The sequence below is a fragment of the Cebidichthys violaceus genome, unplaced genomic scaffold (assembly GCF_023349555.1).
Source record: "Cebidichthys violaceus isolate CVI_PGR_0920_01 unplaced genomic scaffold, fCebVio1.0.p SCAF_24, whole genome shotgun sequence".
Lineage (NCBI taxonomy): Eukaryota > Metazoa > Chordata > Actinopteri > Perciformes > Stichaeidae > Cebidichthys > Cebidichthys violaceus.
In genome coordinates this window covers 6,449,473-6,476,931 of record NW_027176417.1, presented here as the reverse complement: position 1 = coordinate 6,476,931, position 27,459 = coordinate 6,449,473, and the positions used below count along the sequence as shown (strand labels likewise).

Sequence of the window (27,459 nt, the reverse complement as noted above, 5' to 3'; positions counted from 1 at the left end):
TGTGTGTGTGTGTGTGTGTGTGTGTGTGTGTGTGTGTGTGTGTGTGTGTGTGTGTGTGTGTGTGTGTGTGTGTGTGTGTGTGTTAGGAGGAGGAGGAGGATGGTGGACCAGATGACTCGGGCGACTCCCAGAATTCTGTGGGTGACGTGATCCCCTGATCTGGAGAGAGACCGCTCAAGAGTTGAACAATTAAACTGTGTAGAATAGATCATATTTTTTATATTTATATATATAATCCTGATGTTAATATGCTGCTTTAACAACCTCCACTCTTCTGGTTTCAGGCTCTCCACCAGATGTTGGAACCTGGTTCTGTGCTCCAGTTCATCCCAACCGTGTCGGGTGGAGTTGAGGTCAAGTCTTCATACTGTTTGTGACTTTGTTGAATGGAATGCTTGATGCTTTTTAATAAGTGTTGACGGCAGCTATTTTTTTAGTTTTTTTGCACAAAAAACAGGCAGCAAAGAAAATCAATGGCCCAGAGCAACGACAAAACAAGAACCAGTGTGAAGGCCCTTACACATCAGGGGGCGTTTTATTTGTACAATTCATTTATTTTAACTTGTTGTCATGAGGACGTTCACACGGAGCGTGAATATTACGCGGCAACAAAAGCAAAACATTTTGAGGAGCAAGGTCGATTTTTTTCTAATTTATTTTTTTGCATCAACCAATCACGTTGTGCAGAGCGAGTCCAGTGGTACGAACCAAGATGTCAAACTTTATTGCTCCCTTCAGCCTTGACAGTCACACCAAATCAAATCCAGTTCTTGCCTTTCACAATAAAAGCCCTAGATATATAGTATTCGCAGCCGAGTATTTCAATGTTCGTGTAGTTTATTTGTGTGTGGAGGCCTTTTAGATTAATATGACTCTGGAATAAGTTATTCAAATGCTTTACATGAATTGATAGTGACAAATAAGTTAAACTTGACTCTTGGTTGTTGTTGATAAAATTAAACAATTTCATGTTAATGCAGAGCAACATGTCTCATCATTTTTATCAAATGAGGACACCACAGTGTCAAAGAAGAGACGGACCTACGCAGCGAGACACTTTTAGGAATAAATTAGGTTTCCGTGGTTCAAACTGAGCTTCTCTGCAGATTTTTGTTTAACAGTAAAACTTTAACATCTGGACTCACCTGCCAGATTTTTTGTCTTTGTCAGTGCGTGATTCAGAGGCTTCAGGATTATAATATGAAGAGTTTAAATATTTAAGGCCGACATTAATTGTCTTTGCTTCCTGTTTTTGTGTGTCCAAATCGTTTCCTGTTCAAAGATGTGTCTAATGACTCTTATAGCTCAGTCTGTTAAATGTGTCAAAGTTTGAACTCGACCTAGTCGGGGTTAAAGCTCGTGTGTGTGTGTGTGTGTGTGTGTGTGTGTGTGTGTGTGTGTGTGTGTGTGTGTGTGTGTGTGTGTGTGTGTGTGTGTGTGTGTGTGTGTGTGTGTGTGTGTGTGTGTGTGTGTGTGTGTGTGAGAGTGTGTGAGTGAGTGAGAGACTTGGGATAGAAGACGTCTGTTGTGGATGCTGCTGCTGGTTGAGGTGGATTCACGCGTTCCCTGGTGCTGTCCTACCCTCTACTGGCTGCTGAGAGGAAGTTACTGCAGTGAATAATGCTCATTTGAAACGAGAGAGGTTCATAACCAGCTTTCTGCCTTCTTTCCGCCTGTTTGTTGCATTTTTTTTTTTAAATCTCGTTTTTTTTTTAACACATTCATTCATGTTTATCTTTAAATCTACTTACTGACACAACTGTTATACAAATTAAGGTCTCCAGAGCAATTATTGTGTTACTGTTCATGCTATTTACTGCAATATTTTCAGGTTCCTTCTTTCAGTATTTTTTTTTATGTTGTAGAAAGATCCGACATAACTTGAAAAAATTCAACCTCTTAGACTTTTTATCTCTAATATTTGGTCCACAAATATAAACGTGTGTGTATGCATGAACCTGTGTACAGTATGTGTGTGTTTGAGAGCTCCCGTCACTCCCGTCTGCTCCTCCTCAGAGTTCAAGGTTGCCGTGCGTGGCTATTTCCAGCTCGTCTTCACTTTGATCCGTGTCGCAAAATGACAAGGTAACGCAACTCGGGGGGTCAGCTGTGTTACAGGAATGCTTCCACGGATCGGGAAAGAGAAAATCAATCCTGCCTGACAGTGTCTTCAGGATACTCTGACCTGACTGGACCATGACAACTGCGCACACACACAGACAGAGGAAAGTAGATAGATAAACACTTAAACTCACACAAACAAACACTCGTAGTACACACAAACAACCAAATATAGCACGCACACATGCGCTGCAGCTGCCTCTCTGTCTGACACGGATGACTTCTGTCAGCCCCGGTTTGTCCGTCGTCTTGTCAAGGTGCATCGGAGAAAAGTTCATCAACACGCGGCTTCTGAAAAGTTCCGCTCCGAAATTCTAGAAGATGGAGATCAACGGTGGTGACACACAGATCCATGAAGTCCATAGTGCCTCGGCCCAATGAGAGACGCACCTCCAGTAGCTTGGCCTCCACTGTTCTTCGCCAGATGATCTCCGGGTCTGAAAAGTGAAGCCAATGCCGAAGTGTCTTGAACCTCCTCTGGTTGTATAGAAGTCTATGAGAAGATGACTCTACTTCTCTCTTGATTTATTCCCTCAGTAAACATTGTAAACATGAGTTTATGGTCTCAATCTCTAGTTTACAGTCTTCTTCAATACAGCATGATGTTCATTTCGTACATTATGCTCCATTTAGAGTCAAACAGACCATAAAGCAGGGGATGCTTTAGGGCGGGGCTACTGTGATGGACGGGTCTCTATCAGGGTGAGTTGTCCGTGTTTTTGTCTTACACTTTCACAGAGTGTTTTCATTTCATGAATGATAAAATGTCTACAGTTGTACTTCACTCCACACTGTTGTTTCACTTCTGGTTCCAAAAAAACAAGATGGTGGCGGCCAAAATGCAGAACCCGAGGCTTCACAGTCAATAGAACAATGGGTGATGTCATGGTGACAACGTCCACTTCTTATTTTAAAGTATTTTGATCTGGGCTGCTTTTGAAATGTATTGGTACCTCTAAAATCTAAGTAATTTAAATAGAAAATAACCTGAGGGAGGAGCCTAGTGAAACCGTATATCTGCTGTTTCGTGGCAAAACAATGCCTGTAAGCACTCGTAATTACAATAAGGCGTGTAGTTGTCTGCACCCCCCACCATTCTACTGTCTGGAAACTAACGGGCAGCTGTGGAGGACGGTGGGTGGGTCGCGCAGGGGTTACAAGGGAGACATATTTCTGACGAATGTGCCATCTCAATAATTAGCTCAGAAGCAACATATGAAACATTAAACACGCCGGGCGCTGACGACAATCAAAACATTTCATTTGTTGTCAATTATTCATTACTTTGAAGGTTCTGAAGGGGTCGTTAATATGGAAATAAGCCGGCGATGCTAACAAGGTTGTAGAATCTAATTCCAAATCATCTGAGCACACAGCAACCCTTTTTTTCTTTTAGGCTAATATTTTGCCTTTTTTGTCTTTCTTTTCTTTTTCATAGCGGCTAGTCTTCAAACAACCATTTTTCGACCTAAAAACAAGCTGCTTTTATCCACTTTTTATTTGATGGAATTATTTGATAGCTTCAGCTCAAAAGCCAAACCATCAAAAACAAGTCCAGTGCTTACTTTTTTTTATTTTATTTTTGCACCTGGCTTAAGTAGTGTTTACTTACCCTCATTAGCTTTTACAAGTGAGCGACCATTAAAGTTACCAGGTCTGTAGATTTTCATGGTTTAGTTCCTTACAAGTAACGGGATGACAAGTCTCACGTAGTACCTGACTGCTGCAGCTACCTTTGCCAGCTAATCTATTTAAATTAAGTAGTTTTGATGCATGCAGCTCTCAATCCCTATTACCTGTCGACACCACCGACTGCCCGGGTCAGTTGGGAATTTGGCTTAATACATCCCCACATATGATGGGAGGAAAAATATCCTCAATACTCAACAATTCAAGTAATGTGACTGACTGCCCTTGGGAGGTTTGGCTTGCTGTCCATAAGGGCATCTGAGTGAACATGCATCCTCATGTACCCTGGAACGCCTCAGCCCGTTGTGAATGACAAAAGATGGTGATGGACATTCTTTTTTATGCACAATACAAGGTCTTACTTAAGACTTTTTTTATAACATACTGTGGCTTACTATGTCTTCTTAGTGATATGGCTATTTTGTACTTTTTCATTCGCTGCACAAACTTATCTAATCTCTTGCAGATAAAACACCCATGAGTGATGGGTACAAAGAAAGGTTACAAAAGGCTGTATGACACAAGTAATGTTCAGAAGACCTTTGTTTGGAAACAAAGGTCTTAGTTTGGAAGTTTGACCCTTTTGAGATGCAGTGAATTTGTAATATGAGTCCAAAGTAATAGAAGACTTGGAGGACCTGAAGTTGTGGGTATGATCCTTATGACCGAGTTTAGGTCAGACATCCAATGTCTGAGTCAAATACACCAAAAAAAGAAATCAAGTGTGGCAGGTCAGATAGCTTAGGGTGATAGACGACTGGCTGGAAGACCGGCGATTGTGGGTTTTATGAATATACACTCAAAGTCATCAAATACAAGTTAAGTGTCGGGGTAGATGGGCCAGGATGATAGATGAAGGATTTTTAGACTAAGTTGTGTGGAGAAAAAACATATAGTATGTATAACAGTCATAGTATAGCCTGTCGAAAACAGTCATAGTATAGCATGTCGAAAAAAGTCAAAAAACAGTCATAGTATATTATGTCGAAAACAGTCATAGTATAGCCTGTCGAAAACAGTCATAGTATAGCATGTCGAAAAAAGTCAAAAAACAGTCATCGTATATTATGTCGAAGAAAGTTTTAAAAAAACGGTCATAGTATAGCATGTCGAAAAAAGTAAAAAAACAGTCATAGTATATTATGTCAAAAACAGTCATAGTATAGCCTGTCGAAAAAAGTGAAAAACGGTGCAATTTTGGGGTTAAGTGTCTTGCTCAGTTATTGACATGAGACTAGCGGAGCATGAACCAGGGATCAAACCGCTGACCTCATGATTGATAGACAGCTCTCCTCTCCACTTAGCCACCTCATAGTATAGTAAGACACAAGCCTTTTGTTTTTTATGAAACGGGCACTTTTTTGTGTTTGGAACAAACCTATTGTGTCACCAATGCATAAACAAGTACTGCACCTCATATTAATCAAACAAAAAGACACGCATCTCAGGTCTTCTGTCAGCCCCTAATCACAAAGTCAAATACGGGTAGAGACATGTCAGTGTCAGGTTAGATGGCTTAGGGTGATAGAAGCGTGGTTAGGAGACAGTAGGTTGTAGGATTGATCCTTATAAGGTGCAGTGGTTTTTGAGGCTAGACGCACAATCGCAGAGTCAAATACGACAAACAACAATTGAAGAGCTTGGAGCGGAATAGCTCAGGCGAATGGCGGAGGTACCGCAACCGGTGATTGCTAGTTCAACCCTTATGAGGGCCGGCTGCTTTTGAGGATTGACGCGCAATCGCAGAGTCAAATACGACAAAAAACAATTCAGATGTGTGGCGTGGATTAGCTCACGTTGATGGAGGAAGGGTTGGAGTCTCGGAGGTTGAGAGTTTGATCCTTATAAATACCGAAAGGTTTTGAGGTTTGACATGCAATCGCAGAGTCAAATACGACCAAAAACAATTGAAGAGTGTGGCATGGAATAGCTCAGGTCGATGGAGGAAGGGCTGGAGTCTCGGAGATTGGGAGTTCGATCCTTATAAGTACCGAAAGGTTTTGAGGTTTGACATGCAATCGCAGAGTTAAATACACGAAGAAAAGTGTGCAGTATGCGAAAGAGACCGGTAGCGTAGTGGTGGCGTTCGTGGGTCAGCAAGCGTAGGCAACCTGCAGCCATGGACTAAGTGGGTTCGAATCCCACACGTCTATCTAAGTCTCTAGTGCTCCACCGCGGAGGTGGTGGTGGGGGCATAGTCCCCACCTGTGGTTTCGGAGAGATGTTGCCAGGGGGTTATGGGAAAGTAGATGATGACTGGCTAAAATTTAACTAACTTTATTTTAAAGTATGCTACTTTACTTACGCTACTTAACTTATGCTACTTACGCTACTTAACTTATGCTACTTACGCTACTTAACTTATGCTACTTACGCTACTTAACTTATGCTACTTACGCTACTTAACTTATGCTACTTACGCTACTTAACTTATGCTACTTACGCTACTTAACTTATGCTACTTACGCTACTTAACTTATGCTACTTACGCTACTTAACTTATGCTACTTACGCTACTTAACTTATGCTACTTACGCTACTTAACTTATGCTACTTACGCTACTTAACTTACGCTACTTAACTTACGCTACTTAACTTACGCTACTTAACTTACGCTACTTAACTTACGCTACTTAACTTACGCTACTTAACTTACGCTACTTAACTTACGCTACTTAACTTACGCTACTTAACTTACGCTACTTAACTTATGCTACTTAACTTACGCTACTTAACTTACTTAAGCTACTTATGCTACTTAACTTACTTAAGCTACTTATGCTACTTAACTTACTTAAGCTACTTATGCTACTTAACTTACTTAAGCTACTTATGCTACTTAACTTTACTTAAAGTACTTACTTACTTATGCTACTTAACTTACTTATGCTACGTATGCTACTTTACTTAAAGTACTTACTTACTTATGCTACTTAACTTTTTCGGCCAATAAAAGACTTCTGTAATGGCTTTAGGACATATGTCTGGCTTGGGATGTGAACCAGTGACCTGGTGCATAAGCAATCAACTTCTTTTGTCACCCTTGTATCTGGCAGAGCCATCAGTTCCAACAAAGTGCTACGTTCTTTGTTGGTATTTGTCTTTCCCCGCTGGGACATTTCACCCAAAATGCACCACATAAGTTTCGAACCATCAACCACCCGTTTACCAACCGCTCCTCTATCTCCCCGCACTATCGACAGAAACACACAGATGCCTGTTCTCCGGGCGTATTTGTCTTCTCCGGGCGTATTTGTCTTCCCTGCTGAGGTGCAGTTATTTTGACACGGTCAAATACGCAAAGAGAAGCGCTGAATGTGTACTTGCATTGGTGGCGCAGGAGGTTTGTTCACGACACGAAAGGGCCCCGTGTCTGGTTCAAGACCTGCTCGGTACGGAGGCATGTGCAACCATAAATAAAACAGGAATAGATGCCAAAATAGGAATAGATGCCAAAATAGGAATAGGTGCCAAAATAGGAATAGATGCCAAAACAGCTGAGTAAACAGAATAAATCATTGTGTGAATAAGGTAAATAACAATAAAGAAAAAACAATTGTCTTTGTACAACCAATATACTATGTAAACACATACATAAACCATGGAATAAATTGCCTATTTTTTCCGACATGTTGTACTTTACTTTTTGGGTGAAATCTCTCAGCGGGGACAAATACACCCAGAGAACAGGTATAAGTGTGGGAGATAGAGCGTTTGGGTAGTTGGGTAAATATAGTACATAAACCATGGAATGAAAGACAGTTAAGGAAGTAAATATAAAAGATAATAATTAATGACATTTTATAAATATTTTTTAAATAAAATTACATTTTTGAGGGTGTTCCGGGGCCAATAGTGCGGGGAGATAGAGGAGCGGTTGGTAGACGATTTCTAACCAATCTTACATCTCTATGAGCTATTTGTTCTGATATTCTACTGTTTGTTTCCTTAACTAAGGGTGTTGGTCTTAAAAAGTCACTGCTGCTCAGGATTGAACCAACACCCTCATGTCATCTTACCATCACTCTGAAAAAAGTCAGAGTATAGCATGTCGAAAAAAATATGCTGTAAAAAAGCCAAAGAATTTACAATATGCCTTAAAAAATTCAATTTTATTTAAAAAATATATTTATAAAATGTCATTAATTTTTATGCTACTTTTAGATTATATATTTACTTCTTTAACTATTTTTCATTCCATGGTTTATGTATGTGTTTACATATTATATTGGTTGTACGCATGTATCCTTTTTATTTGCCTTCAGGGTTATTTACGCAGCTATTTACACAACTATTTTAGCAGCTATTTCTATTTTAGCATCTATTCCTATTTTATTTACGGTTTCTATTTTATGCACATGCCTCGGTACCGAGCAGGTCTTGAACCAGACACGGGGCCCTTTCGTGTCGTGAACAAACCTCCTGCGCCACCAATGCAAGTACACATATGAGGCTTCTCTTTTGTGTACTATGAGGCCCCGTGTCTGGTTCAAGACCTGCTCGGTACTGAGGCATGTGCAACCGTAAATAAAACAGGAATAGATGCCAAAATAGCTGAGTAAACAGAATAAATCATTGTGTGAATAAGGTAAATAACAATAAAGAAAAAACAATTGTCTGTGTACAACCAATATACTATGTAAACACATACATAAACCATGGAATAAATTGCCTATTTTCTCCGACATGTTGTACTTTACTTTTTGGGTGAAATCTCTCAGCGGGGACAAATACACCCAGAGAACAGGTATAAGTGTGGGAGATAGAGCGTTTGGGTAGTTGGGTAAATATAGTACATAAACCATGGAATGAAAGACAGTTAAGGAAGTAAATATAAAAGATAATAATTAATGACATTTTATAAATATTTTTTAAATAAAATTACATTTTTGAGGGTGTTCCGGGGCCAATAGTGCGGGGAGATAGAGGAGCGGTTGGTAGACGATTTCTAACCAATCTTACATCTCTATGAGCTATTTGTTCTGATATTCTACTGTTTGTTTCCTTAACTAAGGGTGTTGGTCTTAAAAAGTCACTGCTGCTCAGGATTGAACCAACACCCTCATGTCATCTTACCATCACTCTGAAAAAAGTCAGAGTATAGCATGTCGAAAAAAATATGCCGTAAAAAAGCCAAAGAATTTACAATATGCCTTAAAAAATTCAATTTTATTTAAAAAATATAATTATAAAATGTCATTACTTTATATGCTACTTTTAGATTTACTTCTTTAACTATTTTTCATTCCATGGTTTATGTTTACATATTATATTGGTTGTACGCATGTATCCTTTGTATTTGCCTTTAGGGTTATTTACGCAGCTATTTACTCTGTTTACGCAACTATTTTAGCAGCTATTCCTATTTTAGCATCTATTCCTATTTTATTTACGGTTTCTATTTTATGCACATGCCTCAGTACCGAGCAGGTCTTGAACCAGACACGGGGCCCTTTCGTGTCGTGAACAAACCTCCTGCGCCACCAATGCAAGTACACATATGAGGCTTCTCTTTGCATATTTGACCGTTTCATTTTGGGATTTGGACCTAAACATAACTGAACTATGACTGTTTTTCACTGTTTCCGACATGCAATACTCTAACTGTTTTTCATTTTTTTCAAAAGACTGTAGTATAGGGTGACTGTGGCTAAGTGGAGAGCAGGGCCGCCTTTCAATCACAGGGTTGGTGGTTCGATCCCTGGCTACTGCTCTACTAGTCTCATGTTAATGTGTCACTTTTTTCGACATGCTATACCATGACTGTTTTCGACATTATATACTATGACCGTTTTTCTTTTTTTCTTTACAGGCTATACTATGACTTTATTGTGACACTACACTAGGGCATATTTGATGACATACTATACCCTGACATACTATAATATGACATTTCTTTGGCATAATATACTATGACTTAAAGACTTATTATACTGTGACTTTATGAGTTACTATACAATTTCTTTTTTAACATATTTGTCAGACTATAGTAAGACTTTTTTTAATGACATAATATACTATGATCTTTTTTCTTTTTATTGCAAACTATTTGCTAAACTAACTTTTTTCATGATATATTAAACTATGACATTCCATATGGCATACTATACTATACACACTATACCATGACTTTTTTCTTACACAATATGACATTTTACATGCATATGTATGATATTTTCTATCACATGCTGTGCTATGACATTTTTATGACATAAAAATGTCAAGTATAGAATGCGGTAAAATTGTCATAAGAAAAGTCAGCGTATTATGTGATGAAAAATGTAATAAATGTCACTAAAAAGTGTAAAAAAAATAAATAAATAAAATCATAGTATGCTATAAGAAGTAAATGGTAAAAAGTCATAATATTGCATTTTACACTTCGCTGTCAAAGTTGTCGTGACTATGTTAACACTTGTCGTCTCAACTGTTTTTTTTGTTATTTTGCATTAACACCTACAAATCCTACTTTGGGTCAAAATATACACTTGTATAGTTATATATATTAACACAGAAAGGAAAAAAGGTTTTTACCTTATGAAGTGATTTTTTTTTTATATATTTTTCCCTGATGGACTCAGCAACTGTTTTGACAAGACATGAAGACATTGAATAATCTTTATGAGAAATTATGTACAGTACAACATATTCATATTGTGACAGTTTGCATTACAATTCAAAGAAAAGCAAAATTTTTTGTGTTCTGGAAGTATCATAGTTTGACTTTGGATTTCCATGGCAGCAATGAAATGTCCTTTTTTATTCTATATAACTAGAAAACAATCTTAACAATTAGCAGGTAGATTTTGCGTCTTCTTCTTTACGAGTGTGATGAAAGGCCTCAGATGTTCTCAGACTACTTACAACTGCAGTCTTTCTAAATCTTGTTCCGCTGGGTCAGGCCGTCAAGACTTCTTTGTTCCCTTTAAAAATGTGAGAAATCCTTCAGTGAAAACAAATCCCAAGTTCTAAATAAAAGTATTACACAGGCATTTAAAAGTAAGCTGCATTTTGTCAGACGTGCTCAAGAGGGGGCCTATTTCACCTCACCTGTCTGGCTGACTCCAGCAGGGCTGCTGCCTCGGCCTGGCCTGTCTGCTGCACCATCCTGTAGAAAGCACCCTCTTTGTTCTGCAGCAGGGTGAAGGGATGGTCTAACTCCTGGATGGTACCACTGTCCAGAACCTTAAAGCAGGATAGGGTAAGGCAACAACAACAACAACAATTAACTGCCAAATCTGTTTGAATGTGTTTCAGCATTGATGCAGATTGTACAGTGCTTTGACATCTAACGTAACCAGCCACACATGCAATACAATACACTGAGGCAGAAGAGAGGACTAACCAGTATCCTGTCGCTGTCTACGATGGTGTTGAGGCGATGAGCGATAGTGAGCACGGTGCAGTCGCTGAACTTGTCCCGTATGGTTTTCTGGATCAGCTCATCTGTCCTGCAGAGATAAGGTAAAAGAAATCATCCATTGGAATCACATGGGACTCTTCCAGCTTCAAAACCTACTAAATCCCTGAACTGAGATGCATTTGTATCTTGTGTGCAATAGGTTTGTCTCCAGCAGTACCTCGGGTCCACGTTGGCCGTGGCCTCGTCGATCACCAGTATGCGGTTCTTCCTCAGGACGGCTCTGGCCAGACACACCAGCTGCCTCTGGCCCACGCTGAAGTTGGAGCCCGACTCGGCCAGAACCGTCTCCAACTTCCCCGGCAGCTCCTCCACCACGGACTTCAGCTGCACCTGAGGGGAACACGGAGTGAGTGTCTGTCTGACGCACGCGACAATGAGAGCAAGAAACCCAACTCTTGTGAGCTGAGTGGATGCTTACCTCCTCCAGAGCCTTCCACAGGTCTTCATCACTGTGCTGGTTGAAAGGGTCCAAGTTCTTCCTCATGGAGCCTGTAAACAACACCGGGTCCTGTGGAACAGAGGGAACGACAAGTCAGACAGAAACATGATTAGATTCAACACAACCACACGCTGGATATTTCACCTCAAAAATACACATATGTCTTTCCTGTAGTGCAATTTATCAATCTAGATTGTTTTTTTTATTTTGAGTTGCAAAATGTTGGAGAACCCGACTCAAAACTGAACATATGATAACCCGCTGGGCTCAGGTTGGGTCTCTTCAGTATTCATAGAAGATGCATCTACTCATAGACAAGAGTCTCACGCTTGTGACAGCACGAGATGTAAATATTAATGGCGACCCAACTGTAAGGCTAGCTTAGCGGTGCTAGGTGAACTAGCAGTGTCGAGTGTAGATGCACTCTCCCTTCTGCGCGGCGATACGGTTGTGAGCGGCGTCCAGCAGACAGAAAATAAACAAGGTCAGCGGATGTTTACCTGAGGAATGATGGACATCTTCTGGCGCAGGTCGTGGAGGCCGATCTCAGAGGTCAGAACGCCGTCGATGTAGATCTTCCCCTGAGGCTCCGCCAGGCGGAACAGAGCTGAGACCAGAGAGCTTTTCCCAGCACCTGTTCTACCCACAATGCCAACCTGACACACAGGAAAGAACTTTGTAAATTGTGTGCATTGAAAAAACCAGACCCTTCATGTAGGCAAACCAAGATGTCTCACCTTCTCATTGGGTTGGAAGGTGGCGCTGATGTCTTTGAGGACTAGCGGCCCATCGCCGCTGTAGGAGAAGCTGACCCGGTCAAAGGTCACCAGGCCTTTGTTGGGCCAATCGAGAGGAGGGCGCTTCTGGGTTTCCCAGGGTGCTTCACTCTCCAGTTCAGTGTACTCCACCACTCTCTCCACTGACGTCATCTGGAGAGACGAGACATTCTTTACAATGAGCTCATTTTGCTTCCTCGTGGCCTCACACCTCCAGCCTGGTAAGTCAACTGCTTATTATATTCTGCTGCATCCCATAATGTCCTGCTCTCTCCCATAAAGAGTAGACGTTAGGTCTTTATTCTAAACACTGAGTCTGATCAGCAATCATCAGGTCACAACAGGTAACATCAACATCTTGTGAAAAAACTAAAACCTAAACTGATTGTTGAAGAGTTCTCACCATGTTCTCCACCTCAGCACTTTGCCTCACCGTCCACTGAAAGTTTCCTACTAGTGTCACAACATAGGTCAGCACCAGGCCCACCTCTCCAGCCTTTAGTCCTAATAAATAGACATATTTTGGAGCTTGATCCAATTGTTAAAGACACCACAAAAAACGCTGATGCAAAGCCGTTTCAGCATCAGGTGACCATGCAGGGAATGGTGCCGACTGGAGGTAGAATGATTCCTTATATTGAGAAGACATCCGAGGTTATGAAAGGAGTTTAAAAACAATTGCTTTTTACATTAGTAGAACTCTAGCAACTTGTACAGCTTGGTTTTATGTTTGAATCTTTTGTGCGCACATAGTTCCTCACCATCTCGGAGTAGGATGCAGCCAAATGTTGAGAAGGTGATAAGTATGGAGCAAATGCTGTCGAGGTGAAGCGCAAACCAGCGGGAGGTCATCAGGAACAAAAACCAGGCCTCTGACACCAGAGACAGAACGAGTATTTTAGAAAAGACCTTCGAGATACTTTATTCAGAAAAGAAATATTGCAGTAGACACTAAAAGTAATAATAATGTTGTAATAATTACATTTTCCTTTGTCGATGGCATTCCAACTATAAATGAGCTTGGAAAGTCAAAACATAAAATATTAAGTATAAGGAGAACCTGAGTGCAGGTCCTGATGTGCGTCGAAGGCTTTCTTTAACCTCTCCTCGGCTCTGAGGGCTCGGATCGTCCACAGGCCCTGAAGAGACGACGTCAGGTGGGAGAACAGTGGACTCCGAGCTGCAGGGACGACGACAAAGAGAGGGTGAAATCTACGTGATTCCAAATATTCTTAAACGCAAAGAGCGCTCATCGATATCTGCATTCCTTGCCTTCTATTTCTAAATAGCCCGCTGCTGATCAATCGCATGCACCTGGTATAATTACACCAACAATCCATGAACATACTTGTAGATTCAAGGCGTTTGACATCTCGTGATGTGCGGAGGTAGAAACGCCTCAAGTACAAGAAGACAAAAAGCAGCGGAATGACGGGGATGAGGATGAGAGGGATGACTGAGGCAGCGACCGCGACCACGCCAACATTCTGTAAAATTAACTGAAAAACAACAAGCATCACGTTATGAGGAACAGAAAAATAAAGGTTTGACAGTCTTAATGAAATGGTGATCTTGCTCACTTGATAGAAGTCCACAAAGGTGATGGGTAACATGGAGTCAATCTGGCTGATGTCTTTGGAAAACCTGTTGAGAATTCTTCCTGCAAAGGCAGTTAGAAAAAACACGGCGTTTTAGTTACTCTTGAGCACTAATTGGATGTAAAACCAGCAAAACACGAGTAAGAAGTTCTACTTAATGTACCCGACTCCTTTATGTCAAACAACCTAAACAGGACCCAACGCTTTTGGTGGGTGTTCCCCCTAAGACAATAAGTGTACTTCAAAACGCGAGCGTCAGAGTTTAGACTCAATGTAAATTCTGAGCAGGGCTCACCTATGGGGTTGACGTCAAAGAAGTGAACGGGCGTGCGAAGGACAGCGCTGAACATGCTGTTATGTAGATTCTGAGATGATCTCACCAACCCACGAAAGATCAACAGACTCCTGGCAAAGCCAAAGACCACAGCAGCTGCTGTCAAACCTTAGAGCAAAAACAACAGGACTGCTTACCTTTGTGATATAACAGAACATGCTCTACTGACAGGTATACTTTGGGTGTTTTGAAGTGGGGTTGTATAAGGGAATGGAAGGCTTACCTGAATAAATCCCAAGGTAATATTTGAGATTGAGCTCTTGATCTGAGTGAGTAGCATTAATGCCAACAGGCCCAGCTGTGCTGTTAAAAAACTCCTCTCTTGCCCTGTCAGAGGACCAGAGGACAAACCAGAGTCAGACCAGGGACACAGCAGAAGAGTCAATGTCACACGGTTCAAGAAACGGTACAAACAGCAAATATAAGTCAGCACTTACAGGTAGAAGTATGATAGAATACTCACCAGTAGACCAGCCACCAGTCCTGCAGAATATATGCAACCTATGAATGGAAACAAAGTTCAATAAACTACAAACACAATACTGTATTTGTGTGTGGAGTCGGCTTCCTGATCCCAGTAGCGCTATAAATACTTAATTCATTAATTCGGTGTTCACACTGCAATCGACACAGCAACGGGCTGAAAAGTCATTTTCAATGGAAGTCGGTGACACTACGCTACAAATCATAGGCGAGCTGGCCTGAACATGGCATGAGCCGCGGCTTACCTCAGCTATGACACTGAGCACACCGATGACCATCAACACCAGAGGGTTACAGCCTGCGGAGAAGTACTTGAGATAAATGTGGCTGCCGACATTTCCTTCAGCTCGGGTCTCCTCTGCCATGGTATGAACTGTTTCAACCTGCAAAACCAGAGACATTATCGATCCAGCTGCATACTTCACGCTAAAACTTCTGAGCTATACAATTCAAGTATCAGCTCGTCGACAACGAGAAGATCAGATTTTACTTGTACCGACCGGAAGCTGGTCAGCCCGGTGGCCTTCTGGTGGCAGGAGGCTGCTGTGTGAGCTGTGCGAGTGGTTCGTCCTCTGGCTGAGTAACGACACTTTGTCTGGGTCAGACGGTCGAGACCATTGCTTCTGCTCCTCGTTGGTTTTCTGCAGGGACTCGATGTCCAGGCCAGAGAACTGCAGCTCATTGTAGGTGCCCTGGGTCATGATATGACCCTGGGAGACACAAAGAGAAAGCGGTTTATTAGGGTCCACTGTACGTAGACAAATTAAGAAATTACAAAGCCGGAATAGAGGGGTTGTATTCCACGAAGAACTCAGGATTTCTGAAGATGTAATTGGTAATTTATGAGAAAAAAAGTAACTTGAATATTCTGTGAGATTACGTCTTAAATCTGAAAGAAAAAATAAATAAACCAGATATTCTGAGAAAAAAAAACTAAAACAAAAATTGTGTGGTTTCAGCATCAGGAACCACAATGCAATGGACACATGCATGGATATCACAGGTTCCAATACTGTTGCACATCCACAATGTGGTTCCTTGACAACAACTATAATTACAGTGAATATTCAAGTTGCTTTTCTTGAAAATGTATACATTTTTTTCCTTTCTTATAAAATATTAACCCCCTTCTATGGGAAATGTCAGAAAGCTCCATTGAAATATTTCGCTCTCCAGGGGCACCAACCTCCTTGAGCACCACAATCTGGTCGGCTGCATTCAGGTACTGCAGCTGGTGGGTGACCAGGATCCGAGACTTGTTCTTCAGGAGGCCACAGATGCACCTGATCATGGACACAGAGACGGACAAAATTGTATACTTCGTTGCTCAGTTAGTATGTAGTACATACTGTTGCTCTGGGAACTACACGGTGCCACATTGACAATTTGGACAGATATGGCAGTCACTCACTTTTCAAAGAGGTGTTTCCCGACCTCAGCATCCACAGCACTTAATGGGTCATCCAGGAGGTAGATGTCTGCATCCTGGTACACAGCCCTGAAAACAAACACCCACACCCACACTTAAGCAAGGCGGAAGAAATGTCACACACGTCTCTGCTGCAGGACAAGCTCGATTCCACCTGCAGCTGGATCACAGACTTCCTGTGACAGGAAGCAACAAGTAAAGCTGGGGAAACACATTCTTTCCCCTCTGCTCTCCTCTCTCTAGATGGCAGTGGTCACCGTCCTCTTACCTCGCCAGGTTGACACGAGCTTTCTGTCCCCCGCTGAGTGTGGCGCCTCGGTCTCCGATCAGTGTCAGGTCTCCGTCTGGGAGCAGCTCCAGGTCCTGCACTCAAAGACAATGGAGGTTTAGTACAAATACAACATACGTGCACGCTAAAAAAAGTCATGCAACATTGCCAATATTTCCCTACAGCCATGCAACAAATTAAAGTTAAATGCATCAATCTGGTTCACTTTGAGAGCAAAATTAAAGGGTTAGATCTATGAGATGTGTGCTCTTGTAAACAACGTTGTGCTCCAGCAGTATAGGAATGTAACCAAGTATATTTAGCCTCCTCAAATACTGTACAATTTTGAGGTTCTTGTACTTTACTTGAAGTAGTGTATAAAGTCGTTTAAATGAGCTGCACACATTAATGCATCAATAATCCTAATCCAATGATATAATAAACCTATATATTATTCCTCAATGGGCCATTCTGCATTATGAATAGCCTACTTTTACTTTTAGTACTTTAAGTATATTTTGATGCTGGTACTTAAGTATCCTCACATTTTGAATACAGGGTTTGTACTTGTAATCATTTCTACTGTACATGTAGAGGATCTGAGCACTTTTGCCACCACTGTGCTTTAGCAAAAACTTTATTCATTAACGCACTGGTTGTATAGATATGAATCGCGATGACACGGCACAATGCAAGGTAAACAAGACGGGCTCTTGTGTTTTTAGAACGGTCGGGTGGGTTGCTGACCTTGCACGGCGGCTGGATTTGCGCATGTCACATGACATAAAAAGCCATCTCGTCGGGCCTCAAGTAATGCGTTTGTGTGCCGGTGCACGGACCAATCAGAGTCCTGTGAGGAGCTACTGGCCGCAACAGGCGCGGTTAAAGTGTGCGTGAGACAACACAGAGCGGCGACCGCTTGTTCTAACTCGGTGTAGATGTTGCAACGGCTTCCGATATATCACAACTGGAGTGTATTTCACAAAAATATGCAGGTTTTCTTCTTAAAAAGAAGAGCTATGAACAACGCTTACTCAGTTCTATTGAAGAGGCAAAGCACAAACACAAGTCAGTGGTTTACAGACACAGAGAGCTGAGCAACTCCAATATGGCCACCAGAGGGTGTTATAGCTCACCCTCTTTAAAGCACAGGCTCTGAGGACTGTCTCGTACTTCTGGCGGTTGAGCTCTCTCCCAAACAGGATGTTACTGCGAATGGTTCCGGGGAACACCCAGGGCTGCTGGGCGGCGTAGGTCAGCCGACCTTTGATCTTCAGGATTCCCTTGTCGTGAGGCAGCTCTCCCAGGATGGCGCTCAGCAGAGACGACTGGTGGGAACATGGATTTCATGGACATGTGAGGTGGCTAGAAAGTGACAGTGAAGTGAACGAATAAAAACGCATTCCTCAAGATTGTTTATTAAAGCAGGTTGTAGGCCGTCATAAGCCAGGAGCTAAATTGGTTTGCACTGGTGTACTGACCTTTCCAGCTCCCACTGGGCCGATTACAGTCACAAGTTGGTGCGATGTCATCGTAATGGAGATGTCCTGCAGCGATGGAGAGTCCACACTCTGAGGAGAGAAAAAAAAACAACAACAACACCCATTTGGAGAAACAGACCATGCAGCAATTCTTCCATTTCATTACACGTCTGGCATTTGTACACATTGTGTAAAAAAAAAAAACAAGACTGGCCGTTCTGGCTCTTACAATAAGACTTACAATACATGTAATGCACAGCATTCAAGCCCACTCATGGCCTGTAATAAATATCACTTTACGGTTAGAATATTCACCTTATCCCAGTAGCAGGTCAACCCCTCAATCTCAACAGAGTTTTCCCTTTTTTCCTTCAGAGGAAACCCGATCTTCTTTCTCTCAATCTCTTCCAGTAGGAGAAAAGCCTGGGAGGAGATAATCGACACACATGCTTTTATACTTTGAACTCTAATCACAAACCCAGACAGTATCGCTTTTGAATTTTTTATTTTTTTTTAATAAACAGAGCTATCAACTCTTGACGTGCGCGTGGTGCATTTTGACGTTGAGAAAAAAAAAAAAGTGTCCCGGAAGGTCTTAAAAGAAGAATGTTCCGTGTAACTGATCATTCAGCGAGCACAGCTGAAACCTGTGATTGGATTAAAAATAAAAAAAGAAATGTGCAATGCAAATAAAACATTTCACCATATTGGAGTTATTAACTTTGGTGTCTTCGCAGGAGTTATTTAGGTCTCAGGATGTCCCTGCTTCCATGTGACGTTTAGTTCAGGCCAGTCAAGAGGGACTCGTGACCCTCCTTGTACACTTAAATGTGATCTGTGGCGGATCGATTAGCCATTCAGGTCTGTAATTATGTGCGACGTCATTTTAGTATGGCTCTCTACGGTAAAGTAAAAAGTTATGGCTACATTATGTTTGCTGAAATCCTGTGTATATTTTCAAGGGTTATATTCATAAAATCTGTGTTTTACAGGATTTAGTTTCCTGCAAGATACACACTACTCTGTATTTTAAGTAATTGTGTGGATATAATGAAAAGACACATGAGCTCAGTAACTCATCCTACAAATAGCCAGCTAAAATACTTCAATACGCAAATAACGTTTTCAACAAATACCAAACATTCGCTGTTATTCATGACGGCAAACAGAATTACCTCAATCCTGCGAATGCTGACCACAGTCTCTGACAGCTTCTCGACAGCCAGCGGGAAGAACAGGGTGAGCGTGAGCTTGATCGTACCGTAGAGGGAAACCGTGACAAACACGCTGCTGGGAGTGATGGCGTTGCCCAGGAGAACGTAGACGGTGAAGGTAACGAAGACGATGATCTTGCTGCTGGCAAAGAAGGAGGCCATGTTGAGTCCTCGTAGGTAGGAGCTCTTCATTATCTGACCGATTTCTTTCCTGGGGACAGAGGACGACAGATGGAGAGGAGTGAGCCTGCTATACTAACCTGACCAATGCATTTTGTCATTTGGCTGTTAGTCTAAGATGTTTTATAATATGAGGCAAATTGTGCAAATTTAAAAAACATTCACACTTTAACATCTTTTATCAGCAGCAATTACCAGGTCACATATGTCCGCTATCAGTCGCACCATACTGGCGTAAATATCAGGTCACAATTCATCTCTACATACGTTTGTGTGGTGAAACACGTTTCCATTTAGTGCTGCAGAAATCTCAAATGTGTCAGTTGAAATGCGTGAGGCTGGTTAGAACTGAAGCGCTTACTTTTCGAACTATGTTTAACACAACTGCAACAGACGGTTGTTTTCTTTGTCGCCCGTAAGGGTAGCAGTGGATACAACTCTATGATGAAATAGCTGCTGAGGTTAACTTTAAACCAGGGTCTGTTGTTTTTGGCACACATGTCGTCCCAAAACCTGATGCAAGACGCCGGAGTGTCGAGTGAGTTCATGTAGTTCTGCAGCTGCAGCCTCAACAACACGTCAATCAGTTCAGTCCAAGAAAACCTGTAATTACGTCTTTGCCTGAGAGCAAATTATCTATGTCATGTGTTTTGTGCAAGGGGCCGATACAAATCGCATCTGGCAGAAATGATGAAAAATCAAGATAACAAAAAATTATTACAACAACAAAAAAATATCTGCAATATTACTAGTGATTGTAGTAATAGAGAAGTGGTTGTTTTATGACTGTAAAAAATGTTACATTCACTGTGAGTTACAGGGCTGAGCGTTGGATAATGGACACACTTTTTAAGACAATAAGTACTTTGTCACCATGTGATGGTTGCAGTGCTTATGAATTTGCGGAGGAATGGATCACCTTTGTTTACAAATCTGAGCAGAATTTGACTGCGGTTCCTCGGTTTTGTACCAGATAAGATAAGGTCGAGCTTTGTTGTCCGTTCGCACGAAGAATGCGTCACATGCTCCGAAGACGCAACATAAAGACAAGGCCTCACTCAAAAACAGACGGGAGCAACACGGTTCACATAATAACCAACAGACCTGTGATGAAGTGGCAATGCAGTTGAATTCCTATTGGAGGTCACAGAATGTGATGGGTCACAAAAAACGGTGCAACACCCCCATAGGATTTAGACATAGCCATTAACCAAAACGTGTGAACCTCCATATTCAGACGTGAAAATAGAGGCAGATCTTTGCTTCCTATGTTCCTACAAACGGTTTACAAACATTTATAGAAATACAGTGTTTCAAACAGCAGCAAAACTCTGCAGATGGAGTCATTTCACCCCAAATTACCATTACACAGTGACAAAAGCACTTCAGGTGCAGGATTTCCAAATGGATGCTTTGAAAGGAGTTAATGTGTAAATGAGTAAGTTAGACTCCACCACGTGCCTATCATATATTATCCAACGCTCACCCCTGTAAGTTAAAGAGTGACTGTATAACTTTTGTCTGTATTAAAAACTGCCACAACAAAGTGAACCTGACATAATGCTTTACAGTTTGTCAGAGCGGGGATTAAACGGATGGATAAAAGACGACCGTTTCTGCTTTTGAGGCTGCAGATCGACATGAACTCCCGTACACTGTGTCGTCTTATAACAGCTTTTGTGAGGACATGTGTGCAGTACAGTACAGTTTAAACTCTGCAGCTTTGTCAGGCCGAGTCACAGGCCTACAGACGTGAGGACACACTCCTGTACAGCCTGGCCAGAGATCAGAGCGGCAAAGAGCAGATACACTGAAAACTAATGAGCAGCTTCTCAGCCTGTGAGAGTGCCGGAGGACATCACCGGCTACAGGAATCCTCCTCACACTGAGGGGATCCATCAACGACTTGAAACTGCAGGTGTGGTGCGCAAACATCAGTCAACTGTTCTGACATTGCACAACCCACTGCACTCCCTCACCCCTCCCCACTGACCGCCCTGCCTGCACTCACCCAGAAGATTTAGCGTTACAGCAAGTTTTGGCTTGTCATGGTGTAATATTTTTGCGTCAAAAACACCACTTTAAGAAATTTGACACCGCTCCGTTGATGTGAAATCCACAGACTGACATTTGAAGAGATTAGAGTTTCACATTTGCATCATGTGAAACCAAGAGGGGAAGGCTGGAGGAAACCAGCCTGTTAGCCAACTTCGACAAGATAAAGAAACTCCACGTACGCAACATTTTCCCTACATGTTCCTGAGAATTACAGCTGACTAAAAGAAAGTAGGACCCACTGTTTTAGACGCAACACTCCAGAAAAGCACACATTTTAAAATCACACTCTACTGTGTCTCGACTCCTTTTATTAAAGCGGTGGTCCTAACATGAAGACACTCTGATGCACTAATCCTGTAGGTCATCACATTTGGTTAAGAGTACAGATTGGGCAAATTACAATAAATTTAATTTTTAACCGATTCACTGATTTATTTCCCAGTCAGTCAAGACAAAATGTTGAAACGTGTGGACCCATGTCGCAGTAAAAATGAATGCCCTACAAACAGCCAATTTTCTCCCTGCAGAAAACGTTATTTTCATCCAAACCTTCTGACTTCAGTAACCAGCGATGAGAAGGGCTTCTCCCAGGCATACATCTTGATAATCCTGATGCCAGACACCACTTCGTTCATGATCCGGATTCTATTGTCGGTCAGGACTGCCGTTTTGCTCCTGCAAAAAAAGTTATAAAATGACATGAATTAAAAACTCCAGTATTTACAAATGTGTCCCGATAAGACAAATAAAGAGTAATTTGTTAGTTTGAGTAGTTGTTTCCTACCTGAAGACGCCAAAGAGCTTTCCAAACCAGGTCTGTACGGGCATCATGAGGGCAATGATGGCCACGCCTGCCAGACATGACGGTCCGATCTCGTACCAAAGGAAAAGGATGATCACCATCGCCTGAAGAGGTCCCACCCACAGGTAGTGCAGGTTGAGTGTAATCTACAGAAATGATTGACGAGCATCGTGAGTTTTTGGCGTTTAAAATTAAAGCCCTTCAAAATCTCATTCACGAGCCGACTTCAAATCACATTCATGAGACAATTTGTCTAATTTCAGATTTGATTTTAGAGGAAACGGTGCATAGTCACAAAATACTTTCACTTCAGGTTAATAGCAGACCACCTCGAGGTGTCACTCAGAAGAAACCAGGACATTCTGATGTAGCATTTTCAGAACAAACTTGCTTTAGATTACCTCATCAAAGCGGTTGACGTCATTTGAAAGGAGGTTCACAATTTGCCCGGTGGTCGTGTGCATCATGGATTCACTGCTGAGACCAAGAGCCTGACGAGAGACGTTTCACCTGTCTGGTTAGTATTACCGAAAATCTTCGCAGCATATTTCTAGAAGGTACGGAAAAAAAAAAAAATCTGCAAAATCTTCGCTGACCTTCCTGTAGATCATGTGACACACGGCCACTCTGATCTTCATGCCTGTTCTCTGGACGTGGTAGTAGTAGAGATGTTGGAGGATCGTCAGGCCGAAAGCGGAGAGGGACATCGCAGCAGCGTAACCGTACACCATGTAAAGAGTCCTCTGGTCGTCTGGGTCATAATTCTCAAAGTACACGATTACTTTCCCCAGAAGAAACGGCTGGATCACTTTAATTGCCTCCTTTGTTTTAGAGAGTGACAAAGAAAAGCATTGCTGACAGTTAGTCGTTTTACAAAATACAAGTTGGCTTCCAGTTAATCAAATAATCAAATCTAATATCTTATTGCTCATCACTTAATTGCATGAACCCTGGAGGTTTTACTAAATGTTATGCTTGTAAAATATGAGACATCTATTCCGAACAAATGATCTGGAACTGGTTTCTGGCACAAAAGTCCTTTTCGTTGACAAGGACAAAAGATTGAAATTATTTTAGGATAAACACCTTTTGGGTATACCAACCTACTTCTGAGCATGAGGCTTTAACCTGTCAAAAGATGTGAAGGAGTGTTTAGAAAGCCAGAACGTACCAGTGAAAATGTATAAATCCCAGCCAGTGCGTAGGACCTCCCATAGCACTTGATCAGAACTCTGGAGAGTTTCGGCTTCCCGAGTTCCTTTGTGGCCGTTTTAACTTCACGGTCCCAAAATCTGCAACAAATCAAAGAGCATATCCATCCGTTTGTACCATTGAGAGTAAAAAGCTGGCTTGTGTCTTCATGAGACTTGCAAGCAGGGCTTCACATTTATTTTATTTGCACCCAAAATGGTCTCTTGTCGGACGTTACCACACACAGAGAACAACGCAATACTAAGTGGCGTAAGTGATCTGCCCGATCATTAAAGCATCGTTTACCAATCGATCTTAACTGAACCACATGCACTTTATTATACAGCCGTTTGTGATGCAAATTCCATGACTTTTTACAGGTTTTTCGTGACCGTAAAAACCACGCATATTAGACTTTTGGGAGTAATGCAAGAATGTATCCCAGTAACATAGTACCTGTGGAGTTCCTCTCCCAGTATTTCAGACCGATCCTCTGGAAGAACGCTGTACATGTCACTTTCCTCCAGCCTCCGTCTGTGGCCGAGGTACAGCAACGGGGTCAACCAGCTGAAACGGACAGTTATTAACGCAGTTAGAAAGCAGAGAAGACTTATGTCACTCAAACAGAATACGAATCATTGTTTGTTTTTCTCACTGCTAGCATGACCAATGTAAGGGCAAGTATAAACACTGGGGCACATCAGCAGGTCTAAGCTCCTGCTTTGTGCCCACCACTAGTGGCGCTCTGGAGCAATGTTAGTTGAGCGGGTCACTGTCTTGCGCTCTACTATGCTTTCAGTATGGGTAGAGTCAGAGATGTGTTGAACACATCTTTGTCAGTCATTGTTTGGAATGATTGATAAAATACTTCTTTTAAAACACTTCATATATTCAGTTATTAGATATCTTCTCTGTACAAATGTATGAGTTTTTGCATAGTAAAATATCTTAATCGACTGTCAGTCAGGTATTATTAATTTTAATATCTTTCCAGCAACCCGCAAATCAAAGAATAAAGACACTTCATGCACAATTTAGGTGTATTTTCCCCTTTAACTCACAAGATGCAGGTAACATTTTATGCATTTAATGTGAATACAATTAATGTAATCTTATTTCCATTACGCAATATGTATACTTTGTTGGCATCTTATTTTGAAAACCGAATGTTCGTCTGTACAAAACCGGAAGTTGTGTATGCCGACTTGACCACGGAGATATGAGTGTCCGCTGACTTGGCCGCAGTGGTATTTTTGCAGGCTGAACCCAAATTGCGTTGCGATGTTTCACTGTGTTCCACTAACACAGACTGTACTGTAACTCTGCCGCCATAACGATGCGCGTGTCAATCATTACCTCATGAACTGTAAACTGTTCAACTGCTGACGAGGAATTTAAAACGAAACCAAACAAACTCTTTAACGTTTTGTCAAGATTGACACATTAGTCTTACTTTGTGTCACTTCCACCATGTATCCCTCGTGCGACCAACATAACGACACACAGAGACCATCGATGAGTCAACTGTACCGAGAGAATAAACTACGACAACAAGTTTAGTTATTTCTTCTCGAAACATGAATAGTTATGTAATGTCATCTAAACACAGAGTATTAATCATTTTAGGAAAGTTATAGTTCATTTGCAAATAGCCAGAGTGCATGAGAGAATCGGTGTCCGTCTCCTTGAAAACGTCCCCGATAGTGTGGCAGACTTTAAACGTGGATCAATGGAAAACACCTTCTCTATTCTATTAAAACTACACCAAAACACTGGCGAATAAAATAATTACTTCAAAAAGCACTAATCAAAACAAAATAATCTTAAGGAACAAATGAATAGAAAACCGTTATGATAAAGTGGAGTGACAGAATAAAGCACCTTTGACAAATGACAACAAGGGACGCGTGAGGCTCGGGGGGGGGGAGAGCATACGACGATGAAGGTTTGGGTAGTAGTGCCGGCAAGAGCTTTACTCCACGTTTACACCTTAATAACGTTACTAAAGTCAGGATTACCTTTCCATTAACGCTCCTTTAATCACTTACCACATAAAGATCTTTGATAGACACCTGGCAGTGGCCAGAGGATTGTGGCCCGCGTCTTTTTTATTGACATCCATAGTCACTTGGCACCAGTTCAAAACGGTTGGGTGCCCGGTGACACCACGCTCAACTGTCCCGGGACACCGGCACACACACACACGTCATGTAATTTGTACGTGTGTAGTTAACTAACATCACGTAAAGCGGAGACTCGGCCAATACGGTTGCAGTGAATCGGGTCAGCGTTGAGCGGTCTTCAATTGGGTTATTCTACATAGTTATTTTGTTGTGCATGCCTGTATGTAGCACACGATTTCCGTCGCCCCAAAAGCGTCATCAGGAACCGGCAGTATACGCCACACTCCTAAGGGCTCCCGTTTACGAGCGGTACCCGAAGGCGGCATCTGCGCAACATGATTTTTTTTTTTTTCTTCCACGCCTACATTTCAACAATGGTCATCACGTGGAGCGCTGCTAAGGGCTGTTCAGTTCCAACGGAATGCACGGAATGCGTCTGAACGGTAAAATGGTGCAAAACCAATTAGTGTTCGCTCTCGGGAAGGGACGTTACCGTAATTGTCGGTGTGCTGTCGTTGCATTCCACGCCTGACCCTTAATTATCTCTGCACAGTTTTCTAAGGTTGCCAAAAACAGTATAATGCGTTTGCAGCCAGCACATTACAGAAGACACGGCCACTGGAACAACACGAGCCAACACCTGCAGTAAATAAAGGCTCAACAGCCTCGTTGAACCTTCAGCATTCCTCAAACCAACGCCAAGAGGTGATGGTGAAAGCGCCTCATGACGCTGTTGTTGTTGTTGTTGTTGTTACTCCTTGTAGAAAATAAATGACTTCATAACACATGGACAGGACGGCTAGCCAACACTTATTTTGTATATATGCATTTAGTTTGTATGTTAACCAATCTAGCTTTTAGGCTGTATGCGTCAAGATTAACTAGATTGTGATGCAAAAACAGTTTTTTTTTGTTTTTTTTTTAAATTCCTATTAATTTGTCCTGTTAAAACATTTTAAATTAGACTGGACTTAATACTGGAGAAACGGGAAATAACTGAATATTGTATTCTGCCAGATGAGATAGTATTTTACTGAAAATTGAGATAAATATTGTATATAGTGCATTTGTTCCTTTTTTTTTATTAAGGGTACATTTGCAGTTCCACAAGATGACCAGTAGAGGGCGCTGACAGCCCATTTATACTGTACATAATGCTCTGATGGCTGTCATCCTTTCCTCTAGTTTGGGAGGATGATCAGACTCAATGATCCGAAACTTTTACTTGTTGCAGGTGAAGCCCAACTCTAAACGTCTTTAAGACGCCACATTAACATAATTACATTTACATTGTTTTAATATTGCGCCACCCAAAAGAGTACATGCCCTAAAACTCCATAAAGGTAATGTAGAAGTGTTGCAGCTTGGCCGTAGATTTTAAGCAAACAAAAAATCGGAAATTTAGGTATTTTTCCCCAAATTGTATACACGCACAGTCAGACATTTTCATAACTCAGCAATTCTGAGACAGCGCCAACAGACAACAACTAGAATGTCATTGTAAGCCTTACCTCCAGTGTCTACCTGCAATAGTTCCAGCTGGATATCATCACTGACCAAGCTGTGCTCTGGAGTGCAATGGGCTCCTCAGATCTGTCCATCTGCACGGCAGCAGTCGCTGCTGCATCCCGGGGCCCCAGCTGTTGCTGTGTCACATCTTGTTTACACCAGGGGCCAGCGCTACGTTTGACCTAGTTGCTGAAAAGCCCGAGAGGCAAAGTGGAAAGCACACTACACATAACACAGACGTGGGGGGGGGGGGGGGGGAGCCATTTTGTGATAGACGACAACAGACATTTGTTGTTTGGTGTCAATTAGGTGGGCTGAACACATAATGAGCAACCGTCAGT

The 27,459-nt window shown here is 41.8% G+C and overlaps 1 protein-coding gene and 1 long non-coding RNA gene across 4 annotated transcripts; one reads left to right on the top strand and one right to left on the bottom strand.

The window, feature by feature from the left end:
* Positions 1–304: 304 nt before the first annotated feature.
* LOC137878878 (uncharacterized) lies at positions 305–18,048 on the top strand. Of its 2 annotated transcripts, XR_011103663.1 has the most exons (5): positions 1,626–1,642; positions 2,017–2,823; positions 11,068–11,274; positions 11,373–12,669; positions 16,536–18,048. It is a non-coding gene; the product is annotated as an uncharacterized lncRNA (long non-coding RNA). The 2 variants fall into 2 exon arrangements; XR_011103662.1 differs by having other exon boundaries at positions 305–2,823.
* LOC137878876 (ATP-binding cassette sub-family C member 4-like) lies at positions 10,411–27,324 on the bottom strand. Of its 2 annotated transcripts, none has more exons than XM_068719346.1 (31): positions 27,121–27,324; positions 23,943–24,053; positions 23,467–23,587; positions 22,892–23,116; positions 22,697–22,786; positions 22,278–22,441; positions 22,043–22,168; positions 19,217–19,466; positions 18,357–18,464; positions 18,042–18,131; positions 17,697–17,888; positions 16,561–16,655; positions 16,275–16,361; positions 16,050–16,146; positions 15,364–15,573; positions 15,109–15,246; positions 14,844–14,881; positions 14,604–14,707; positions 14,342–14,488; positions 14,029–14,108; positions 13,797–13,947; positions 13,509–13,628; positions 13,210–13,320; positions 12,852–12,952; positions 12,410–12,601; positions 12,173–12,328; positions 11,652–11,741; positions 11,391–11,563; positions 11,156–11,261; positions 10,861–10,995; positions 10,411–10,733 (listed from the first exon to the last, which is right to left on the bottom strand). In XM_068719346.1, exons 2-31 carry the CDS (start codon positions 23,996–23,998, stop codon positions 10,716–10,718), a joined length of 3,771 nt encoding a protein of 1,256 aa, XP_068575447.1. In that variant the 5' UTR covers positions 23,999–24,053; positions 27,121–27,324; the 3' UTR covers positions 10,411–10,715. The 2 variants fall into 2 exon arrangements, with proteins under 2 accessions (XP_068575447.1, XP_068575446.1); XM_068719345.1 differs by lacking the exon at positions 27,121–27,324 and adding an exon at positions 25,535–25,749.
* Between the last annotated feature and the right edge of the window lie 135 nt (positions 27,325–27,459).